A 26,146-nucleotide genomic window follows, 5' to 3' on the forward strand; every position below is an offset into this window, starting at 1 on the left:
AATGTATCATTCCATCGTATTTTCTCGGAAACGTTCGCATTTGTCATGCTGCTTCAGTCAACCTTAGTACTTTTTTGTATCGAGACTGACTGAAATAGCAAGACAGTTTCGTACGTTTCCGTGAAAATACGATGGGAAATAATTATACACTAAATCTGTACGTTGTTATCGTAGGATAAGTTAAAATTAAAGTATGTTTTGACACTCTAAAAAATGAATGTTCGATTGACTCCTACCCAATCTGTCTATTACAAGTGCTATTTGAGCATAAAACGAGATAAATTGGATGGATCGATGGATGGTTTTCGGCCTTATCCATTAGAGGCGCATTTCACGGGCCTATCCCGAACTTTCACAAGTTTTAAGTCGACAAGTTTTCTGAAATAAATATTGAAAACACGTAGAAAGGGTTCACCACTTCTTGAAAGATGAGCGTCTATCTTTAACCCTCAATTACCTTCTTGGTCTGTATGACAGACGTGGCCACACCGAACGTAGACATTAACACCACGGCCCCGCAGTAATAATAGTACGGCTCGGCCAGCCACACGGCTATAGTGAACAGTTGGAACACGTAGAAAAGGTGCACCACTTCTTGAAAGATGAGCGTCTATCTTTAACCCTCAATTACCTTCTTGGTCTGTATGACAGACGTGGCCACACCGAACGTAGACATTAACACCACGGCCCCGCAGTAATAATAGTACGGCTCGGCCAGCCACACGGCTATAGTGAACAGTTGGAACACGTAGAAAGGGTTCACCACTTCTAGCAGAATGAGCGTCATGATGCTTTGGACTGGGACTTTGATCTCGTTCAGACCGTAGATGTTTAACCTGTAACAAAAAAGTAATATATTAAATAGAATATTACATAGTTACATACCTAGGGCAGTCTTCTTCTCCCTGCCCTTATCCCACGTTATGTGGGGTCGGCACAACATATTTTTCTCTTCTATTCTTCTCTCTCTTCGTCACCTCAGCACTCACTCCGTTCTTTCTCATATCCTCTTTCACACAATCCATACCTAGGGCAGTAAAGTAAGAAATGTTTGTCGACCTCGGCTTCGCCTCGGCCGATAATTGCATGTGATCTGAGGCCTTCTTATTTACTGGTCGAGGTGTGTATACTATTTTTCCGCCCGACGGAGACGGAAAGCGGCAACTTCGTTTAGCGCAGCGGGCCGAAAGTTGAATAACAAAAAACCGGCCAAGTGCGAGTCGCACGCGCGCACGTAGGGTTCCGTACCATTACGCAAAAAACGGCAAAAAAATCACATTTGTTGTATGGGAGCCCCACTTAGATATTTATTTTGTTGTTTTTGGTATTTGTTGTTATAGCGGCAACAGAAATACATCATCTGTGAAAATTTCAACAGCCTAGCTATCACGGTTCATGAGATACAGCCTGGTGACAGACAGACAGACGGACAGCGAAGTCTTAGTAATAGGGACCCGTTTTTACCCTTTTGATACGGAACCCTAAAAACGATGTACATAGATGATACTTACATTCTCGCTCGTTTCTCGGCACCAGGCGATACAGCTCCCATGGCGTGCAGCTGCGCGCATGTGGCACCGCTCTCTACTCCCGTCAGTAGAGCCCATTGCGCTCGCGACCCGTCCCATACAAGAAACTGTTTTTTGTGCTTGAAGTAGCGGTAGCTGTCCACGTCTGGAAATAAACGTAAAACTGTACTGGGTGCTTAGCCAAAATGCCAATCGCTTACGCTCCGTAGCGAACGAAACGCCAATGTCTCTGTCGCACTAATTAGGAAGAGTGATAACGAGAGAGAGACTACCGTATCGTTCGCCGGGCGAACGATCTTGGCTACGCACTCTGATGTAATTAGGGCCAGTTGCACCAAACAGTTGTGTCAACAACATATTAGTTCCTTCTATGCTGGTATGAATAGTTTGACAGTTCTCTATGGGATGATAGCTTATTAACGTTGACTAATTCTTTGATTGTAAGTGCGATGCAAAACGCCCATACAAGTCATACCTATGAAAACATTGCATACCAGGATTTATGGCAATCTGGCAATGCCAATCAAGTGAATCAAATCGCGCGCATATTGTGTATGCGTGACATTTTTTGATATGACGAATATTTTTTTGAGAGTTAAATTATAATATCTGGGAGACCTTTGCTTTGCTCGGAAAACATATAAAAACTCAAAAATGCACGTTTTCCTAGAGATAAGACCTAGCTAGATCGATTTATCGCCCACGAAAACCCCCATACCTAAAGCAAATTTCATCGAAATCATTGGAGCCGTTTCCGAGATCCCCGAAATATATATATAAATAAACAAGAATTGCTCGTTTAAAGGTATTAGATTAAACAAATTACAAGATCTCATATTTAACTAGGTATATGTAAAATTACTATATATATATGTCGCAGTCAAAAGTGTGAACTGGTCAAAAGAACTTTTAACCGACAAAAACAGGCAAAACTGCTTTTGACTGAGCATGTTGGTCAAAAGTAGTTTTACCTGAAAATCATTAGTTAATAGTAGGGATGTACCGACTAGTCGCCGACTAGTCGGGAAAGCCGACTATCCGGCCACATTTCTAGTCGGCGATTAGTCGGCGACTAGTCGGCAAAAATGGCCGATTAGTCGGCACTTTATTAGTGAAAGAAAAACAGAAAAAGAAAAATGAACAGTCAATATTTACCATATGTTTTATGTCTATTTTACTAAAATGCCTATTCAGGATGCATACGAAAACTTTTATTCATATAGGTAATTGACCGTTTGAAGCGCTGGTGGCCTATCAGAATCAGAATCAGAATCAGAATTGTTTATTGCACTCATATTAGTATACAGTTCTTAAAAACTACTAGTACAGTTCCACATGAACCCTGTAAGGGTATAGCAATATACTTAACACTAACTTATGAAATAACATGCATCATAGGCTTAAGCCAATTCCATAATGTATGATTTACAATGGTCTCTCTTGTAACCTTTTTTACAAATTTATCTCTTCTCTGTGCCAGTTATTCATCCATATTTTCGTTAAAAAAATCATTTAATGTATAGTACGCTTTTTTTACTAGGTAAGTTTTTAATGCCTAGCGGTAAGAGCGTGCGACTTTCAATCCGGAGGTCGCGGGTTCAAACCCCGGCTCGTACCAATGAGTTTTTCGGAACTTATGTACGAAATATCATTGATATTTACCAGTTGCTTTTCGGTGAAGGAAAACATCGTGAGGAAACCGGACTAATCCCAATAAGGCTTAGTTTCCCCTCTGGGTTGAAAGGTCAGATGGCAGTCGCATTCGTAAAAACTAGTGCCTTCGTCAATTCTTGGGATTAGTTGTTAAGCGAACCCCAGGCTCCCATGAGCCGTGGCAAAATGCCGGGATAACGCGAGGAAGAAGGTAATTGACCGTTTGATCGTTATCGTATGTTGGTGGGCTGGTGTTTTCCTCTACAGGTCGATCTCAACTGATTCTCATGTAATTTCATATGCAAGTTCGATAGTTAAATAATTTTATTATTATTCAGTTTTTTTAATGGTGGAGCCATGGGAAACTATTAATGTTATTGCAAAATTGTCAGAGACTTAGACAGGGCACGTTGCTCGTAAAGACGCTGACCACAGGGGATAGCTTTTTAACTGGCGACTACGTAAGGGAAATAGAGCCTTGGAAATACCTCCTACAAGCTGTACTGACGGTCTGCTCAGGATCGAAAAATAAAAGAAAGACAGAAATTTAACGAGGATTCTTGTGATAGGTCTTTGAACCTGTAGAGAACACCTTTTAGCCAAGCTAATATAATGAATAGCGTAACCAAATGAGCAAAACTATTGTTTTTCACCTGAACTTATACGAAACTAATGATTTGGCCGACTAGCCGACTAGTCGGCCGACTAATCGGCCATTCGAGCGCCGATTAGTCGGCTAGTCGGCCAAATCAATAGTCGGTACATCACTAGTTAATAGTAATTGTGACTGTTACTATCAGTCAAAAGTACTGCCAGAAATAGGTAGGTTACGGTTTTTTTTTTTTGCTACTCCCAAAAAACGAAACTGTTCCCAGAGATAGGTAGGTTAGGGTTTTTTTTTTGCTACGCCCTAAAAACGAAACTGCTGCCAGAAATAGGTATGATTTTCAGGTAAAACTACTTTTGACCAACATGCTCAGTCAAAAGCAGTTTTGCCTGTTTTTGTCGGTTAAAAGTTCTTTTGACCAGTTCACACTTTTGAGTGCAACATATATTTAGATAAAGAATATGTTAAGTACTATTATTAGTTAGTTAAATGAATAATTGTAATTTGCAGTGCCCTTACAGGGTTTCATAGCTCTCCAATATGCAAATGTAACACCTAATGTACCTATGGAAGCAATAAATGATTACTGATTACGATCAAGAGAACTTTCAGGACTTTCAAACAATTCACATAACTTAGTATTTGGTACGTCTAAAACATATCAAGCAACAGCACATAACATATAACTCATATAAGTTTACTTACTGAGTGTGGTGCCATCATCCAGGTGGAGCGGCGTGTACAGGTCCCCAACCTTGTGCGGTATCTTCTCGCCGGCCTCATCGGCGAAACCTTCGTTCAGCAATCCGCTGTTAAAAGTACAGAATACCTGCTTTAATATTATCGCTATGAAACAAAACATTAAACAATAAATAATCTTAAGGTTGACTAATACGAGTAGATAAAATCATTTACTTATCACGGCAACAAAGACATGACAAAGCATTCGATATTTTCTGAAACTGCGGGATACGATCCATCCAATCCAAGTTGCAGAAAGTTTCCAAAACCTTCGAAAGTTCTCGGAAATTTCAGGAAAATTTCACAGGAAACAAAGGAAACTTTCATTTTGTAAATGGAATATTTGGATTCCCATACAAGCATTAGAAGTTTACAAAACTTTTTCCTTGTGGTAAATTCGTAATTTTGGAAAATTTCCGACGGCATAACAACAACAGTAGCTATAATATGTACCGTAAAACGGGGTCAACAGAAATCGCGGGGTGAATAGAGAAATTTTGAACTTTTTCTTTCAAGTTGTTATATTTAAAAACGTACATTTCTAAAATTAGATTTTTTGGAATGCGTATATAGTAGACTATTTATTCTCTACATTGATACCCAAAGAACTTAATCAAACTGCCTAAAAATTAGATTTTTTTGACTCTAAAGTAAGGTCTCGCCCTCGAACGCCTTAGCGCTGTCTAGGAACCAACTGCGCAACTTGGTAAGGGTGCTTACCGGGCATTGCGGCCTAAATAAGCACATGCGCACCATGGGGAAACGTGACATAGGGCGGTGCAGACTCTGCATGGAGGCGGAGGAGACGCCCTTGCACATCCTCACAGAGTGCCCTTGCCTAATGCGTACTCGTGACCTAATCTTGGGCGGACACATATTACGCCCGGAGGAGGTAAAGTCTCTCGAGACCAAAAGGATCCTGCAGCTATTCGAAGTTGCAGGGTTGGATCGAGAGTTGTAATAGGTGGCGATCACAATAGATCAGGAATGGTCGCAGTGATACATAGGCTTTGGAGCCTTATATAGCCCCTAATAAAAGAAGAAGAAGAAGAAGGTCTCGCCGAGGTAGGAAATGAAGCCCGTCTGAACTTTGTTCTAGCGGTAAACGTTTTGACATTAACGAAGTAAAAGTTAGCTAACCTGGTAATATAGTATCTGTAGTACCTAAATAATAAATAATATCACAAATTTTCTCTATAATAAAGCATTTTTTTTGCAAAAAACTAATAACAAGCTATTTTACGTGATAAAGGGGTCAGTAGACACGCATATGGGGTGATTAGTTACGCCATAGGGGGTAATTAGATACCACAAAGGGGTGTAGAGACACGCCTTGGGGGTTAAAAGACACGAAAAAATGATTTTATGTCAAATAGCTGTTTAACACATATATATACCATTTTCCAATAGAGTATCAACATAATAATAACCAAATTCGATGCCCATAACAAATAAAACTCAATATTTCTATTCACCCCTTTCTTGTGTCTATCGACCCCGTTTTAAGGATATGGAGAAAACAGGTAGTTTTCTTAGATTTTCTCTGAATTGGGTCGGTAAAAATTTATTTCACAAATGCAAAATTGAAGAACTAACCAAGACTCAAAAAATGGTATCAAAATGTATACTTTTATCATTTGAATTATTGGCGAAAATCGTCCTTGAAGTTTAAAATCGTGTCTATTCACCCCGTTTTACGGTACCCAAGTAACATTTTAGTCCTATAATTTTAGTTTTTATCGCTAAAAGCTTGTATAGACGTCGTATTAAGGTTTCAGAGATGACCACCTGTCGTATAAAAGCGCTTGGCAACACCTTTTTGCTCTATAGGCTTATACAGCTAATATATTCTATAAGCAATTGATGTAAAGGTTTACATCATCATTTTATAGAGCCGTTACAGGCGTGTACTATAACAGGTTCAAATATAATCACTATAGAGCAATATTACTGTATAATAGTATTTGGAATCACTTTTATGCAACTAATTTGCGCTATTAAGGTTCCCTGCCAAGCCGCTATAGTTTTGTGTTTTAATAGTGACAAAAACCCAACTATACAACGATTTTAGGATATAGTGGCTTTAGAGATGACTGCTATAGTACATAATACTTTAGTAGTTTGCGCTATTAAGGTTCCCTGCAAGCCGCTATAGTTTTGTGTTTTAACAGTGAGAAAAACCCAACTATACAACGATTTTAGGATATAGTGGCTTTAGAGATCACTGCTATAGTACATAATACTTTAGTAGTTTGCGCTATTAAGGTTCCCTGCAAGCCGCTATAGTTTTGTGTTTAAACAGTGACAAAAACCCAACTATACAACGATTATAGGATATAGTGGCTTTAGAGATCACTGCTATAGTACATAATACTTTAGTAGTCATATGAACACTATTATAGAACTGTTTTGCTCTATAGTAGCGTTTTTGGGACATATTTATAGCGTTAAAAAGCGCTTTAGTAGTTTTAAAATCCCTATTATATCTCATCGCTGTAAACGTCACAATGACTCTTTTATATCACAAAACTGTTGTATAGTGGTTTTGTTTTTTCTTTTAAAAGACAACAGCGTTATAGCTGAGTTTTTATGTCTTTTATAAACCGAGTTAGATACATAAAGGTAGAAAACGACTACTTGTAAATGATCAATTTGATCTGTAATGGCTACTTATATCTTGCTTATATAAGTTCAGGCCTAAGCCACATAATGTGGTTCCGTACAAAATATTTTTATATTTTAATGAATTGATAAAAAAGACCCCAGTGCTATTAGTGATTGTAGGTGATATTTATCATCAATGATTTAATACAAGCATATAATCGTGACGGTTTAGATATTTATCGACATCCATTACTAGCACATTTTTTTTACCAATCTCATTGAAAAAGGAAACAACAGTAATGACTACATCTAAATTTAAAAAAAATCCTATATCTTTCTAAAGAGTTTGTAGGTGCAACTGGGTCACAGCAAAATTCTTTTGGAACCCTAATTTTAATCATGATGGCGGTGAATATTTCCTCCTAAGTTCTATAGTTAGCCTATAAAAGCGTCGGATTTACTTCTTGGCTGTATAGTAGTAACTATGGTGAATATCATAATATTTTATTAAATTATTTTATTAAAAACATAAATAAATCGAGGGGGCATTTAAAATTCCTCATTAACCTAATACTATTCTAACGGTAAAACTTCCGTCCCATATACTTTTTGCACTAAAGACCGAATTATTCGACATCTAAATGGCGCATATTAATATAACGTCTTTATTTATCACCATTTTACTTAGTACCGTTTTTGTGAAGTAAACACACAACAAGTAGTAAAGGAACTATGAATTCTACAATAGTATAAAAAAGCACTATAATAGAATTTCAAATACTACTATAGTATAAAACAAGCACTATAATGGAATCTCAAATGCTACTATAGTATAAATTAACACTATAATGGCGTTTCTGACAACAAATTAGCACAAGAGTTATGCATTACATCACTTTTATAGACCTAAAACGTCACGGCTGACACTGCTACAGGTCTACTATATCACTGAATGGCACTAAAGATACGCCATTTCGGCTTTATACAACCTTCTTAGGTCTTTTATAGGACCTTAGGTGGTATTTAGGAAACGTTCTATTGACCACTATAGTACCACAAATTGTTACTTGGGTACCTACCTTGTCGATAAACGCGAGCAAAATTCGCCTGCTACAAGTCGCCTGTAAGAGCTTACCCCTCTGCCGAAAACCTTGCACAATTGATGTGCAAACTTTTCTATGGACTGAAGTTTATCTGACATAGCTATTTGTACGTTACGTACAAATCATGTAGAAATAGCCATACATTGGACGTGCCCCTCCCCCTCAAAAATCGGCAGACTGTTTTGTACAGAAAATGACAGCGAAGCCGTCTCCAGTTACTAAATGGTGTAAGTATGTACCTATCTGATTCACGGTAATAAACGGCAGCAGGCAGTTTTTATATTGTTTACCTACTGTGAGTCAGACATCGGTTAGAATTTGCAGTTGTTATGGTTGTTGCGATATGCGTGCAAAGTTACTTATTCATTAGGTACTCACAAAAGGACAAGTTGCAGCAAAATAAGAAATAATGTGTAGGTACCTACTATTTCTGTATCATATGATTATTTAATGATTAACTTGTTACATCGTTTCTCTACAAGAATAAAACAAAAACAGAAGATCTGGGCAAAACTTATTAGCATGCTCCGCGGTTTTAGATCCAGCTATAAAAGCGGAAGCTATTTATTTATTATTTATTTCTTTATTATATCATAATCATTCCTGCACGCAAGACCCCAGGGTATGCTTATTAATAGTTTATCTTACCTTGTGTCTGCTATTGTCTTCTCTATAATTTTGTGTATGTAGTATGTCTTGCATTTCTTCTGGTATGTTTCCTGGAAACACAGTCAAACCAATATTTACAACAATACAATATTTATAAACATTTAATGTATAGGTAAGTAAATTTGCGCGACCTAGTTTGCTGCGGCTCGCCTTACGAATATTAATTTATAAATATCAAACATTCTAGTTCAAATAATGTTTGCGATATGAGGCTAGTAGTTCAACACCTAAATGGTGTCCAATAGAATATTTACTAATAAAATGGTCACCAAAGAAAGTATCTGAACCAATATCACTTAGAACGGTAAAAAGAAGAAAAAGACACGTGGAACAGCAAAGCAGTAGGAATTAGACTAAGAGCTAGCCCTGGAAAATGGTGTAGCTGGCCTGTCACTCTGACCTCCACCGATGAATAGCTGTCAGATCCCTCCAGCTGTCAGATCCAGTAAAAATAATAGTGTAACAAATCTTGCTTATGAAATTGCCGACCATTTTCTTCAACCTCTAAAAAAAGTTGATATGCTTACCACCACTAAAACTTGGTCCGCAAGCTGGAAGCAAGCCCTCGTGCAGGTCGCGTAAAGGTACCAGGTGGGACACCAATGGAACAATAACGCTGGAATCCCGCAGAACAGCACCGAGAAGAAATGCACCAGGTTGGTCCGCCATCTGCTCCTCCGGTACCCGTATACTACCTGGTGACAACACGGTTTTTGTGTTCTAACTTTTATTTAGGTACTTGTTAAAATGAAGGAATAAATGAATGAATATATGATTGTTTATTTTTTAAGAAAGAAGAACAATAATTCCAAAGAAAACGTAAGGGAAAATCAATGACAGTCCATTTTAGAGAAATAAGAGTTAATTTTTTTTTCCATTGTATTGAATAATGTACCACAACTTTCAAATTTAAAATATTTGGAGATTAAGTTAATATCTGCTGTTTTCCAAAATATGGAACACAAAATGGATAATGTTTATCCATAATTGTTTATTGTTAAGCCGACCACTGACTAACAGTCCGCCGGACGATATCGGCCGGTCAGTTGTTCGGAGCTGTCAAATTTTTGTTCTAACTGACAGGCCGACAGGCCGCCGGACGATATCGGCCTGTCAGTTAGAACAAAAATTTGACAGCTCCGAACAACTGACCGGCCGATATCGTCCGGCGGACTGTTAGTCAGTGGTCGGCTTTAGGAAGACAAAAAATAACAATAAACAAAATTTTTCTTCTGATATCTTTAAATAATATATGACACAAAGAGGTATTTACAGTGTATTTATTTTATGTTTTACAATATTTCAGCACAAATTCATACATATATTTGTTTTTAATTTATTTACTTACATTATTTTTTTCATAATTGTTATAATGTGAATGAACATGTTAGCTTGAAATCATATAAAAGTCCAAATTAAGTATATCCAGTGGTCACTTGATAAGAAATACAACGGTCCATTCAACATTCAGCAGAATTAAATTGTAACATGAGATAAGCTACATAACGAGCCTTAGTGATAGCAAATTGTTGCGCAATTCTATGAACGCCTACCCGCTAGTCTCAGAAATGAAACCTCCATTGATATTTTTGGACGCCGACTCAAAGAAATGTTAATCACAAAATCGCTGTATTCTGTTAAAGAATACACTGACATGAAACGCGATTAAAATGTAAATATTTTTCTATTATAATTTAATCTGACATTGTTATATTTTATTGTTTTTAGCTGTTTGTTTGGAATTTTATTTAATTTGACTTTGCAATATTATTAGTTATTATGACATTATATTAACTAGGGTGCCCTAGCATTATATACATTTTGACCGCTTTATTTTGACATACATAGGTAACTTTTTGACATTTAATATTAATATAGGTACTTTTAATTTTTATTATGATTGTTTTATATTTTTTACTTATTTTTTAATTATTTTAATGTATTAATATTATTGTTTACAATCTGACGATCTTTTTGTGAATTCATGTTATTTGGAAATATTATGACATTTATGACATTGTTAAATATCATGTAATTTTCAATAAGAAATAAATTAATCTAATCTAATCTAATCTAATCAAATGGCTATCTGAGCACAGTGATTACACAGTGGCTCAGGGAATCCCTTTATTTCAAAGGCTCATTGTTTATTGGTAGGAAGACAGTTGGCAGACTGAATAAGAATAAGAATGATTTATTGCCATACTGTGTACATTTGTAGATGGTAATCATGAAACAATTTGATTCAACAGTTACCCATTTTGCAATACTTAATTAACTTATGAACATAGGGAGTTGTGGACTTGCTGTTATGTACTTTTTTTTATTAATAAATATTTATGCATCAGAATTAAAGTTAAATGCAAGTTCATTTTAGCAGGATCAGATGATTAAGTAATTTGTAATATATTATTTTGTTATCAATTTAGAATATGCATATTTTATGTGAGAAAATATTTGCTTGAAAAAATAATGGGGAAAAAAGTAAATTAGACAATGTAGTGAAGAAAGTAGAAATATATGATTATCATTATTTCTAAAATCATAAATTATAAGCTTTCTTCTCCGTACTGAATATCTGGATTCTAATATTCAGTTAAATAAAACATACTAATTTCAAAATTAACAGAACTTACCTTCTAAGGATGTTAAGCATATCAATTAAGTTTTACAATAACATAGGTATAATATAATTTTGTAACAAAATTAAAAACAAATTAATAGAACACTAAGGCAGGCCAAAACGTCTTCAGGAGACAACAGTGATTTTCTTTAAGAAGCTGACTCAAAGTGTTAATTTAAGGGTAAAATAAATTAAAAAATAAAAGTATTACCTGTTCAAATTCTGGATCTGTATGAATTTTCTGAGTATTCAATTCTAAATAAAGATCTCGAGATGTAGCGTTCTCTAAAACTTCCCCCTCAATCAGAGGCCGAATGTCATCTTCAGACTCCATATTTAAGTACCTTTATAATAAATGCCCAAAAAGAGATCAATTATTTTTATGTGTTTATCATTTCAGTCTTGCCCTTATCCTGTTTGCGCGGCAACTGACTCTGACGCCCCAGCGACACATTATGGGCGCTTAGGGGGAGTACAATGAACACATTTAACGACTACTAAGTAATGAACAATACTTTCTGTTAAAAGATACATTTTAATGCAGTTCTTCTGTGGAATTTACTGCAAGTTATCAAATACGATGCTGTACTGATATTGATTGGTATTAGGTAATGTACGTAAACGATTTCGTAAACAATGAACAGTCCTTGTAACAAAAATAAAAGTTATTTTTGCTGCGATACTTTGAAGGAATGGTTAGGCTCTGGTTACAACCATGTAATTAAACACTTCACAATCAATTTTTATTCTCAGTTATAATAAATAAATTATATTGTTACACGATTGTGTTATTTGCAACTAAACAGCTGTGATATCGTATGATTTCTGTAATCTACTGTTCTATGAATTATGATTATGGATGGATGGTAAAGATTTGCAAATGTCAATGTCAGAGGGGCTACCGCGAAAACCGAAATTCGCAAATTGCGGGGATCTTACTCTTTTACTCCAATGAAAGCGTAATTAGAGTGACAGAGAAAAATGCCCGCAATTGACGATTTTCGGTATTGGCGGTAGCCCTACAGTTTCTATTGTCACTGTCACTGATCCAGTCATATCTTAAAACGCTGGTATGCTATTCTGTTGAGTGTAGTTAGCAAAAACTGGCAAAAAGTAGTACTTCTTATTATTAAATTCATACATATTCATATTCATTCTTATTCATATTTTATGCAAAATAAAGATATTTGATATTTATTTGATATTTGATAAGTCAATATTAAGTACACAAAAAACAAACTAAAACTTACCATTTGCCTGTCATCGGTAGTTAAATATTGTTCCATGCTTACAGTCATGTTGTTATAATTTTATCTGAAACAAATGATACAGAAATTAATACATTTAAATTATTTGAAAGTCAGTAATCTATATATTTTTTTTTTTATGTTTGGTTAATTTATTTAATAAGTTGGCACGTTTTTAACAGAAACTCAAACAATCCTATTTGACGCTGTCAGTCCATGTCACTGTCAGTGTCACAGTGTCACAGCGTGACAGCGACTGCGTAGCGTAGTGTAGCGTTGTTTTGTGCTCATGCGGTGTATTTTATGTGAACAAGGGCTTTATTTGGGCAATAAAATTCACGTAAAGTAAAATAATTGTATACGTAAGTAATTTCCTTATGCATCTCTTCTGGCATTACTGTATAGTCGTTACTTATATCTCGGCCAATACAATACATAACCTCCAAACAGTGTTGTGAATTTGTTCTCGAACAAACGACTAACAGGTTTAAGCTATATAAATACATAAATTTAGTTTAATTAATTACAGAAATCAAAATGATCATCCCAGTCCGTTGTTTCACTTGTGGAAAGGTCATTGGCAACAAATGGGAGGCCTACCTCGGGCTTCTACAAGCTGAGTACACTGAGGGGTGAGTAGTGTGTGTATATAGTAAGATGTCCTCATGCCATCCTCCAGAATCCTGCCATATTTTATTTCAATGCTAGACTCTCATCACACTAACTTTGCTCAAACTTGGCAGTAAGAATGCATACATATCTCTATAAGCTCCATATTTGACTTAGCACTTGGCATGAAAACTTAACATGGCTCGACTCTACATGTCTACCACCATCTTAACCGATAGTTGCACTACTACACTACATAGATAAATATCTCAATTTCTCTAGGATCTTGAAAATTATATTTTTAGGGTTCCGTACCCAAAGGTAAAAACGGGACCCTATTACTAAGACTCCACTGTCCGTCTGTCTGTCACCAGGCTGTATCTCAAGAACCGTGATGGCCAGACAATTAAAGTTTTCAGAGATGATGTATTTCTGTTGCTGCTATAACAACAAATACTAAAAAGTACGGAACCATCGGTGGGCGAGTACGGCTCGCACTTGTCCAGTTTTTTGTCAAGCTGCCCAGCCATTTTTGACAAATCAGGGAACACGAATGAAACAAAGATCCTGACAAATTGAAAAGCATAATTTTGAAGATGATTAAAAGTGCAAAATATAGTTTTTAATTTTATTCATATAAAAGTAGCCTATCTTATAGTATTTGGGTTTATTATCATTTATAATAAGCGTGTATGTAAAGTACGAATATATATAGAAAACAGGACTTGCAAGTTAAGAAGTATAAACCAAGATTTAATTTATTTCAGTGATGCCCTGGATGCCCTCGGCCTGAAGCGGTACTGCTGCCGCCGCATGCTGCTCGGACACGTGGATCTGATTGAGAAACTTCTCAACTATGCACCATTAGAAAAATAAGTAAAATATAAAATAGGTTATAAAATTGTAATTTAAAATTTTGATTTACTTCTATTTACTAAACTAAATTCATTCCTTTGTTAACCCATGATTTGTTAGAATATTTTTAGGTATATTCTAATCTCTTGCAGTTTAAATGTTCCGTCACACAGGGGCGTTTTCCGGGCGGGGTGTGAGCGCGGCGTGAGCGTTTTATATGTAAAAGCGGCGCGCCCCGCTCACGCGCCGCCCGCAAAACGCGCCTGTGTGACGGAGCCTTAAGCAAAATATCTTGGCATCTCTCTTTTCAAGAGTAGTTAGTTGTGTTTGATAGTGCTCAGTGCTGGGCCTAAGGGGATGCCTACAGTGTCTGACTTTTTTCCGCCTGAGACCATAGAAAATTCAATTTTGATTATGTCTTAAGAAACAAGTAGTTATTTCCTAAAGGAGACCCTTAACATTTTAGTGACGTCATCAGGTTAATTATCACCTAGATTTAATGTGAAACGTGCATGACTCATGAGAAAGGTAATAGCATTGTTAAACTTGTATGGGTATACAACATGCTGCATATAAACATGTATGATAATAAAGTAAGATAAGAGATAGCTGTGTGTGTTTTATTTAATTATGTGGATTACTCGTGCAAATTAATCAACGCCTATACAATGGTTTTAGCAAAATAAAAGTGGATATGTCTTTGAAGTGGTTATGGTAATGAATGATGATATGATGATAAACTGTATGGACTTGTAGTTGTAACTACAACTACAGTCAAGAACCCAAATTATAGGTTTTTCATGCATACTAAATTTGCCTCCATTTTCTTACAGACACCAGAAATAAGAGCCAAATTATGATACGAAATTATTTTCTGCTACTTTATGGCATTTTGGGTCAGTATATATTCACATTAATTAGGGTATACAGGGTGTCCCTAGCCATTGGACAAAGCCGAAATGTACATATGCATTAGGGTATTTAGAACCAGTATAGAAAGTATCATAACAATCGGTGTAGCGGTTACGATGAAATTAACAAATTACGATTTTTTTACTTTGGAGCAACCTGTATGTGTTAGTAGCTCCTGAAGTAATAAATAGTATGAAACCTTCTTAGCCTTTTGCGCCACAATAACGTTCGGATTAAGAAGCCAGACATCAAATCTGTCTTAAGGAGGCGTATCCATTCACCAGGCACACAAGTTTTTACTACCGTTGCGCGAGAAATGTGGAAATGTGGAGAGGAACGAGCGGCTACACCGGTTCCGATACTAACTGCGCGCGATAGCCGTTCTAACCTCTTTAATGTTCTGTGATCCGGGCTATCTATAGTCCATAAGATAATCTGTTTTTGTGTGTATAAACACAGAATAAATAATATAGATTGTCAAGCAAATCTTGTCAGTAGAAAAAGGCGCGAAATTCAAATTTTCTATGGGACGATATCCTTTCGCGCCTACATTTTTCAAATTTGCCGCCTTTTTCTACTGACAAGATCTGCTTGACCCAGTATAGTACTAGGTAAAGAAAGTTCACTCTCTAACAGAATGCGACTATTACGGCCGATAAGACCGCAAGGTGGCGTAAGCAGCACGAGCACCGAGCAGGCGTCCGTTCCGTAGCGGTACGCGGTAACTACTACTGCTAGACACCAAGACACCAAAATTGGTATGGCCGCATGTACTTGTAGCGACGCGACGAAATCGCTAAGTGAGCCACGAGAATCATATATCATGGGGTCCCACAGTAATGATGGATGATGGGAACTAGAAAAAAGATCATAGGTCTCTGGGACTCAAACGTGCTTGCTAATATCAAAGAGGATTTGAAGAAGAGAGTTACTGTCATGTTAAATTATGTAGCTACAGTTCATAAACTGCCATCTTTCGACAGAAGATTAAACCTGTTTGAACGCCATTTGATTTTGATCCTTATTCTTTAACTGATATGTGTTAACTTTTTAAATATTAATATTCACTCCATCTACTCGAGCATAGGCTGAAGGTTGTGGCGCCATCGCTCGAAAACATGGAACCATACCTTTGGCCTATAGTCGAGTAGATGGCGTGAATATTAATATTTAATAAGTTAACACATATCACTGAAAGAATAAGGATCAAAGTCAAATGGCGTTCTAACAGTTTCATGTTCTGTCGAAAGATGGCAGTAAATTTACAGTGGCTACATAATTTACTTTGACAATCCGTCTCTATAGACTTTATTCTCTTTGCTAATATCCTACTATATGATGGGTCTAATAATAGATAACTATGTGAAATATCTGATAGGTATAGATTGAGCTTTCATTATGGAGCTTATTACTATCCGAACAAGATTCAATTTTGCATACGCGCTTTACGTGTGACAGGAAAACTGTCGTTATAGTTAATTTGTGGCTGGCTGTACGTGCGATAAAACAATCTAAGAAAATTGGCATGTGCATTTAGTTCCAGTGACATTGCAAAATTATGGTAAGTACAGTCGGCAAAAGATTTGTCTATAATGGTCGATTGTGCGGCCTTATGTTTTACTTACTTTTTGTGGCATTATCTTTGTAACCTAACGGAGTCCAAAATGTGGGTAGGTAGTTTATTTCGGGATTCGTAGCAAAATCAGGACACTTAAAATAGTTCTAACATCCGTTTTATAGGTACCTAAATGTCATCAGGTACCTACTGCTTCTTGGTGGATATTCGTAATGGTAATCGTTTTTTAGGTTTCCAAGGCTGTTTAACTTATTTTGTTTTAGGTTCGTTTGGCGTTCGTTAGGTGGTATGGACTGGCCTTACGGGCACTAAAAAACCAGCCAAGTGCGAGTCGGACTCGCAAACGAAGGGTTCCGTACCATTATCTATAAAAACGGTCACCCATCCAAGTACTGACTAGACGTGTGCGCCGATTAAAAAATGATCGGCGGCGGCGTTTGCCAAAAAATCGGCGGCGGCGGCGTGTTTTCGGCGTGAAATCGGCGTGACCTTGACTTTCGGTTTTCTTAAGAAAAATCATAAATTTGTTGTTTTTCTTGAAAATTTTATCAATGCAGGTTACTGATCAGTTAACTACGTATAGTTTGAATATGCTGTGAGTAAAATAGAGTTTTTAAATGTATATAGGATAGGTATAATAACTTATTTTCCCTAGTTAAGAGGTTACCTGGTCCCAATGACCTTCGATCCGATCTGGAACTCTCCGTTTTCTCAAGCTTTCCTTGGCTTATCCTATTAACAATGACGTACTTTAACAAAACAGAACTCCACATATCCTAGACATTTGCTAGACTATAGTGGACTGCTATGGCTTATTTTTAATGGTTTTCTTGTCGTACAACCACCAGGCTTACTGAGACGTATCTTCTTTCTCGTTTTCTCATTGCTGAGGCTCGCGACCACATGTAATCTGTCTCCATTTCGTGCGGTCATAAGCCGTATGGACTGCACGGTGCAGACTGCTGCAAGCCGACCTCTTCATAGCGTTCGACCATCTCACACATGCTCCAACTCGAGCACGTTTACCATTCATTCGGCTTTAATTCATGTGTTTCTTTCACATCATGCGTTGGATAATATGTCCGAAGAATCTAAGGGCTCACGCATGGCATGTTGGGAAGAGATGAGTGGCGATATAGAGCTCTTTGAGAATGGAGGCGTTTGTTCTTCTAGCTGTCCAAGGTATAAGCAGCACTGGCAGCAGTCTTCGTTCGTTCGTTAACATTTGACGGTGAATACTTAGGATTACTCAGTTACTTTAATTGGTGTGTCAAATAGTTTCTGCAACTGGCTATTCAGTTTCATTTAATTAATAATTGATGTACTTATTTAGTTGGTTTAGTTGATTTAGTTACGCTTCCGGCCTGACCGAGGCACCTGTGAAGCTATATTCTCTGTGCGTCAACTAAAAGAGAAAAGCAGAGTGCAAGGTCGTCAACTGTCTCTCTGCTTTGTTGACCTCGAGAAGGCGTTTGACAACGTGCCTCGTGAAGCCCTCTGGATAGTTCTGAGCAAGCTTGGATGCACGGAGAAGTTTGTAAGGCTAGTGAGACTCCTACACGACGACATGGAGTGCTGCGTTGCTACTGACGACGAACAATCGGACTTCTTCCCCGTTACGTGCGGGGTGAAGCAAGGTTGCGTCCTAGCACCCACTCTGTTAGCGTTGTATTTTTCGGTCATAGTCCAAGAAGTCTTACTCACATGCTCTGAAGGTGTTCGCGTCCGCTTTCGCACTGACGGCAACATGCTGACTTTCACGACACAGGCATAGCCTAGTGTGGAAGTCGTCGATAATTTGCATACTTTTAAGAAATTCTTCTTGGTTAATAAATAATTTTTACTTTACTTTTTTACATTATCAACCTGGCCAGGTTTAAAGCACGCACAAAAGTCTCATACTCAGTGATCACAGAGATCATGTATGCAGATGACTTGTGCTTTGTGACTGAGTCCCCGGAAGGCATGCAACAGCTCATGTCCAGCTTCGACGAGTCCTGTCGCAGATTTGGGCTCAAGATCAGTGTCAAGAAGACTGAGGTGATGTCGCTGGACGTTGTCAGTCAACAGGCACTGGTCGCTAACGACGTGTCTAAACACGGCGAGGACCAGCTGAAGCAGGTGGACAAGTTCCGTTACCTGGGGAGCACCTTAACATCCAATGTGCGACCTTGATGCTGAAATTAACGGCTGCAGCTTTTGGCAAGTTAGACCACAAGGTCCTCAGCTCGCACGATTAAAACTGGCCACTAAGATATCCGTTTATATGGCAGTCCTGCTGCCCAACCTTCTATACTCCGTTGAGACGTGGACCGTTTATCGCCGCCATATCCGGACGCTGGATCGATTCCACCTCAGATGCCTACGCAAGATACTGAAGATCCGATGGTCTGATCGTGTTCGGAATACCGAAGTGCTGCGTGGAGCAAATGTGGGTGGTATCGAGGTATACCTCATGCGACGTCAGCTTCGGTGGTGCGGTCACGTTTCGCGGATGAACGACCAGCGTGTGGCTAAGCGCATCTTTTATTCCGAGCTTGATGAGGGCAAGCGGAAACAGGGCGGCCAATTCCTCAGGTATAGGGCTTCCAAATACCGGACTTCTCACAATACCGGTATTAATACCGAAACTGTCTTCATCAATACCGGGATCCCGGGATCCCGGTATTGAATATGAATCGCTTAAAAACTTATAGTTTTATTAAAAAGGGGAATTAAAAAGGGTTACTGTAACTCCAGATATGTCCTAAAAGCTTTTAGAACAATAAACAATCAATGTCGCCATCTGTATTAATTTTATTTCACACTCCAGGTTAGCAATAATTTTATCCAACTTGTTGACTTCACCAGTTACATTTTTAGTCCAACAACCAGCCAACTTATTTTCTAATTTCACTCTAAATTACTTTGCCATACTGCAGTTCCTTGTTCCTTGCTCTTTTCTTTAATTTTTTTTATAACATTTTAAGAACTAACTATATAAGTATATTAATCTCACTGTCAGGATTCATCCACCACCAACCACCAAATATTTATCTGACGTTCAGGCAACGATCTTATTTCAATAATAAAATAAGGGCTGGATGCAAGTTAGATGCGTCTGACGTGTAGTAAACTTCTTAATACAGCCGAATATGACCATTCTAATGGATATAAATGGTTTATACTGCAAATTTTCCTTGTTTTTTAAAATACCGGGATCCCGGTATTGCATTTAAAAATACCGGTATTGAAAAATACGTTTAAAATGACGGGATCCCGGTATTTCGGGATCCCGGGATCCCGGTATTGGAAGCCCTACTCAGGTACAAAGATGTGCTTAAGCGGCACATGAAAAAGTGTCGTATAGAACCCTCTCGATGGGAGCAGCAGGCAGCCAAAGCCATACGGACGGAAGGGCGGGCAGCAATAAATGCCAACGTAACTGATTTTGGATCACGACGGCGCTTAGAGCTGGATGCCAAGCGCGATGAAGTAAACGCCAGACCAGCTGCGGCAATACATTATAATTACTCAAATGGTGTGCTCACATGCCCGCAATGTTCGCGAACTTTTATATTTGTGTGCGATGTATATTTGACAACTGTAACATAAATAATACAAAAAATACATTTTGTAATCCAAAAATCAACTTGGAATAGCTAATTAACAACACTCAAGGTCACGCCGATTTCACGCCGATCATTTATCGGCGGCGGCGGCGTGGTCAAAAAGCCCGGCGGCGGCGGCGCGCCGGCGCGGCGCACTCGTCTAGTACTGACCCCGCCCGACGTTGCTTAACTTCGGTCAAAAATCACGTTTGTTGTATGGGAGCCCCACTTAAATCTTTATTTTATTCTGTTTTTAGTATTTGTTGTTATAGCGGCAACAGATATCACGGTTCGTGAGATACAGCCTGGTGACAGACAGACGGACGGACGGACGGACGGACAGCGGAGTCTTAGTAATAGGGTCCCGTTTTACCCTTTGGGTACGGAACCCTAAAAATGGTACTAGTTCAGCGGTGTGAAACACCAATTCGAGCCAATCGCGCAGCCTAACGCAGCTAGTTGTGACCAATCGCGCGCGTGATGCGAACTCATCAACCAATCGCGTGCGTGATGCGAACTCATCAACCAATCGCGTTGTAGCGGTGTCACACCGCTGTACTGGCCCCATTCTTATTGCCCGTAAGGCCAGTCCTGAGATTTTATACGTCAATGGTTTGGATAATATTTTACAAAGCGTAAGATAATTTTGAACCTGGCCTACCAAAACCAAACTTTAAAAACATTCATTTCGCTGAGAACAATAAGAAAAGCTATAACTACAATTAACTATAATCGTTGTCATTGTTATGGGAAGAACAAATTCAGTTTAATAATACTTAATTGTCCAAAAGGGATGACCATTCGCACGGACATTTAAACACGCGAAAAACATTTTCATTATTGTAAATCGTGGGAACTGTAAGTGGAATAATCGTTCGTGACAAACGGTCGAACTGGGGACCAATTCGAGAGATCAAAGTAATGGGGTGAACGTGGCTACCGTAATATTCCACGTGTCTAACACTAATATTTATAATATTTATAGTTCGCCTTTGTACCTTTATTTCTGTAAATATTATGTAAACCTGTGTTGTGTACAATAAAGTGATTACTACTACTACTACTACTACTATAGGTTTACATATTACATACTACATTAAAGTATTAATCACCATACAGCAGTCACGACAAACCGGTGAGGTGACGACTCGAATAGGGCCCCGAGCGGGTAGTATTCGACTTTTTAATTGACAATTCTCGACATGCCGATTGCCGACTGCAAAGATACATGCTAACTTTCGGCAATATTTTTGTCAATTAATTAGGTACCTACGTAGAACATATAAAATATTGTAAAAAATTGTATAGACATATGTACACGAATGAACTCATGTATCTATGTCTATCCATACATTTTGAGTTGAGTTGAGTCTGTCGTATCGTACCATAAAATGAGTAATATCGTAAATTATTTATTTTAACAAGATTAGGTACAACAATTATTGCAACGGTATTTCGTCGAGTAGTACCTAGTTCTAGTTCCGATCTAGCATATAGGTTTATTAGAACTGGTGGTAGTTTTCGGATTGAAATAGGTATCTTTATGCCTACCTAATGATTAAATTGAAGAACAAAGATCTTTGTATTTAAATTGCACGCCGCAAGTACCTAATACCTACCTAAAATAATTACAATACAACACGATTATATATGAACATTATGAACTGATAGGTCTGCCTAGTGCCTACAAAATTTTCCTCACAGTTGCATGTCAATAAGGACCGCTTTCGTCCTTGTAACATTTATCTGTCGCAATGTTTACCTTAGTCTCACACAAATCTTAGAATATCAGTTTATAAATTACATATTCCGTAACAAAACTACCTAGGTCAGGAAATGAATGCCCAAAAAAGGTTGTAGAGGGAAATGCTAGGAACACAATTTTTGACTCCGTAACTTTGTTTGGAGTAGTAACCTCCAAGTATAGAAATATTGGAAATTAAGACTTGGTGGTCGTTTTTACATAATTGTCGACCTCACAATGTAATAAATTTAAAACCCACGTATTCTTGAATGTGAAATTACGCAACTACATTAGAATTAAAGCAAGTGGAATGGAGTTTACCTGTCATATGTTTGCCTTATCTCTTTTCTTACGAAGATAGAGCAATAAATTTAAGTACCTAGATTATCTTAGAAAACAGTTGGGCAGGGGACAAAAAACTGTCAAAATGGACATATTTTTTACAAAATATTATAGGATATTGTTAGCTTATAGTTCATTCTTCTTATTAACAGTCCGCCGGACGGTATCGGCCTGTCAGTTGTTCGGAACTGTCAAAATTTTGGTCTAACTGACAGGCCGATACCGTCCGGCGGACTGTTAATCAGTGGGCCCCTTAACAAAAGTTGTCAAAAAGTGACATCCGCTTGTATTACAAAGTTAAAAGCTTTTGAGAAACGGGCCCTGTTCTGTTCTTACCTGTAATTGCACTGATTTACCAATTTCATTTTACTTAATACTATCATTACAAAGAAGGAACATTAAAATTTAAAACCAATCACCGGGATTTTTCCCAAGTCACATTGTACATTTTTTGCTCTCCGTATAACCCCTCCCACTTGTTGCTTAATCACAGGTTGACTACGTAATCGGAGGACACCGTGCATTGTCCACAAGCTAAGGTAGTCCTTTAACCATTGTGCAAGGATGCCATCATCATTAACCGACTTACGATTGTCATGCAAGTGGAACACTCACGTTTATTGTCGTAGTTAAAGTAAATTACTTACTGCTCTTAGGTTGAGGTGTTTTGAAGAGATGTAGCTACTTATTGGTACAGAAGTCATGATCGTAAATTAAAATTCTATTTCAAAATTGGTCATTTTCTACAGAGGAGAGGCGGTAGGGTAGACGCTTTACCCGAGTACCTCCCGACCTCAGATATAATAAAAAAAGTCATTTAATTACCTAGGTATATTTATAGACCACGCCACTTTTTTCAGTACCACAGTCAATAACTGATTTACTATAGCTTGCTATATTAATTTTAATTTAGATATCAATAAAAGAAAGGGGTTCTGAGCCATCACATAATGAATGATGCTGAGTATAAAATCTCATGAACAAAAATTTCACAGGTAATCTGCAGAGGGAATCGCTAGGTAAAGTCATTTTTCTGTAGTTCGGTATATACCATACCTATACCTACAAATATTGTATTGACCCCCTGGTCACAAGGACTTAATTCTGCCAGCTGGGCCCGGCAGCCGTTCCGGTCACGACCCGCAATAGTCCCTCAACCTTCGCTCTTTGTGGAGGACCAGTGGACCAGAGCGGCACTGGAGTATTATTGTAATCGCCCATTTAGTGCGAATTTGCGCAAGTAACTGGTAAATAACGATTTCATATTTACGTTACATCGTGGAAATCATAAAATAAGCGTTATTATAGTATTTTATGCAACCGTTGTTTAAGAGAGGTCAAAAAAGGCGAGTGGTGTGAGTAACAATTTGAGGCGAAGCCGAAAATTGTTAATAAATACGCCACGAGTATTTTTTGACTCAGTTAAACAACGTTGCATACAATACTTTTTCTACGACCAAGCACTTACTTTGAAATAAAATTGTAAATTCAACAAATATTTTTAATTCAAGAAGTAGCAAAAATGGAGGGTACGGGCGGGAAAAGAATGAATGAATGAATGAAATTAAAAAAAAATGTTTATGGTTCACTTATTTGTCCGAGATGAGATTTAAAATAAGGTTGGCAACACTGTATTTCATTCAATATTTTTTAAGTGGTCATTACACGAAGTATCGTAAAATCGCCAAAAAGATACTGCGTGTATGCACAAATTCTTTTTTGGAGACTAGACTAAAGACTAGTCTTGACAACTTTACTACTAGTGGCTCCGTGAGCTGTAGACCTCGCGAGCATAGCTTATTGGGACCGTGCACGATGACAGCGCCACACAGCGGTTTGATCAATCAACAATACAAAAAAAATAATTTATTAAAAAAATACAAAGTTTAAGTGAAAAAAAAAATACAAAAAGTTATGTCTTACTGGGGATCGAACCCAGACTCTCTGTGCAAACAAAAAAAAGCGAACGTTTACAAACTGAGCCAAATAGTTCTTAGATAGGCTGACGAAATATAGCTACTCATTCTCAAATTAAAATTAGTTAAAATTAAATATCTCAATACCTCCGAAACCAGCGAAATAAATTTTCTGAACTTTTGGCCATTTAATCTATAAACATATCTCAAAAAGAAAAAACTCTTATGATATCGATACGACTATTTGTTAAGGCGCGAAGTATCCGCCATTTTTTAAAATTTCCAAAAACTGGCTTGACATAAAATTTTTATTTAATCATAGAATCTGGTCACAAAATTTCACGAGAATCGGTTGAGAATTGTGACCTGTAGAGAAGAACATCCGGATGGACATACGAAAGCAAAATGCCCGAGTCAAAACGTAGACCTTCGCAACGCTTCGGTCAATAAGGTAGGGCTTTAAAGGTGTGTGCACGACCCTTTAAATGACAAATAAAAGTACGCGAGTAGAAAAACAATTTAACGTAACTGTAAATAAGTATCTGTTACCTAAAATACGTTTTTCTCGGTGCATTTTACTGAACACTGAATTTTATGTCAAAACCGTGTTAAATATCCAATACGAGCAATTCTTATTTATTTATTTATATATTTCGGGGATCTCGGAAACGGCTCTAACGATTTTGATGAAATTTGCTATATGGGGGTTTTCGGGGGTGAAAAATCGATCTAGCTAGGTCTTATTTCTGGAAAAACGCTCATTTTTATGTTTTCCGAGCAAAGCTCGGTCTCCCAAATATTGGTAGGTATTATTGCTTATTAAAGCACAAAGTATTGAAATATCTATCTCAGTCTAATAGACAGTTAGCTTATCTAGAGTTAGACCAAGAAGAGTCTGCAGCGATTTTGACAGCCCTCGCAGTGCCAGTGTTATTTTAAACGTCAAACTTCTATGAAATTATGACGTACCTATAAATAACACTTGCACTGCGTGGGCTATCAAAATCGCTGCAGACTTTTCTTGGTCTAACTCTACCAACCCAATTTTAACGTATTCGAATAAGTAGTGTTAAGTACCTACCTAGTAGTAAAAACTATATTTGACTTAGGTGCATGCTATGTGCTCTTCTTAAGACATATATTTTGATTTAAAAGTTCAATAAAGCTATGCCTAGAGAGACAATCCGTGGTGCTAGCCAAGGACTTAAAACACCGATGACAATGTATCACTATCACTCTTCTACATTAGTGCGATAGAGACAGATAGTTTCGTTTCACACTTATACTAATTACGGGGAACATTTTGTTGTAATTAGGACTTTTGATTGCTCTATGGCACTAATTAGTTAAAAAACGTAATTTTCACCGTACATAATTAGTACTATCAAAGACATATGTAACTTCGTATAAGACGAATAAAGTCTAAGGAAAAAACGTGCCTCGGAATTCAAGTAAAAGTCTCGAATAGATGCCGCACACACCTTTAGCCTATCCTCGGCTAGATGGCGTGACGACACCGTTTCATATTTAACAATTTTAACACATAGATATCAGTGAATGAACATGGATCAAAATAATATAAAAATAATAAAATCATTTATCCATACCCTAATAGCATTTTCTTGTAGGGATTTTGTTGGGCCTTTGTTTACGTATTAGTTGGGCAACCGTTATATTTGGCCGTACGATTTGCTGGAGGGCCCTCGACAAAGGCCCTCCCGAAGATTCCCAACAGAGGGCCATAAGAGTAATTTTTTCGTTGGGCCTATTTAAATAAATCATACAATTATTCAACGGTGGTGGTTTTGGTTGGGCCGTGGTTGGGC

The 26,146-nt window shown here is 37.6% G+C and overlaps 2 protein-coding genes across 3 annotated transcripts in view; one reads left to right on the plus strand and one right to left on the minus strand.

Moving 5' to 3' along the window:
- The window catches only part of LOC134801514 (polyamine-transporting ATPase 13A3-like), a 30,361-nt gene extending 18,177 nt beyond the window's left edge, over positions 1-12,184 (minus strand). The window contains exons 1-6 of the mRNA XM_063774125.1: positions 11,741-12,184; positions 9,434-9,601; positions 8,886-8,956; positions 4,495-4,598; positions 1,512-1,674; positions 632-836 (exon numbers count right to left, since the gene is read on the minus strand). Of these exons, the coding sequence (XP_063630195.1) occupies positions 632-836; positions 1,512-1,674; positions 4,495-4,598; positions 8,886-8,956; positions 9,434-9,601; positions 11,741-11,863 (834 nt within the window). The 5' untranslated portion in view covers positions 11,864-12,184. The remainder of the gene's footprint in view (positions 1-631; positions 837-1,511; positions 1,675-4,494; positions 4,599-8,885; positions 8,957-9,433; positions 9,602-11,740) is intronic.
- The window catches only part of LOC134801505 (DNA-directed RNA polymerases I, II, and III subunit RPABC5), a 104,616-nt gene extending 90,330 nt beyond the window's left edge, over positions 1-14,286 (plus strand). The window contains exons 1-3 of one of the 2 annotated variants that reach the window (XM_063774115.1): positions 13,028-13,138; positions 13,306-13,408; positions 14,153-14,286. In XM_063774115.1, coding sequence (XP_063630185.1) covers positions 13,314-13,408; positions 14,153-14,261 — 204 coding nt within the window. In that variant the 5' untranslated portion in view covers positions 13,028-13,138; positions 13,306-13,313 and the 3' untranslated portion in view covers positions 14,262-14,286. Of the gene's footprint in view, positions 1-13,027; positions 13,139-13,305; positions 13,409-14,152 lie in introns of those variants that run through there. The other variant, XM_063774117.1, reaches the window with a different exon arrangement.
- Positions 14,287-26,146: the final 11,860 nt, after the last annotated feature.

Source organism: Cydia splendana, chromosome 22 (assembly GCF_910591565.1).
Source record: "Cydia splendana chromosome 22, ilCydSple1.2, whole genome shotgun sequence".
Lineage (NCBI taxonomy): Eukaryota > Metazoa > Arthropoda > Insecta > Lepidoptera > Tortricidae > Cydia > Cydia splendana.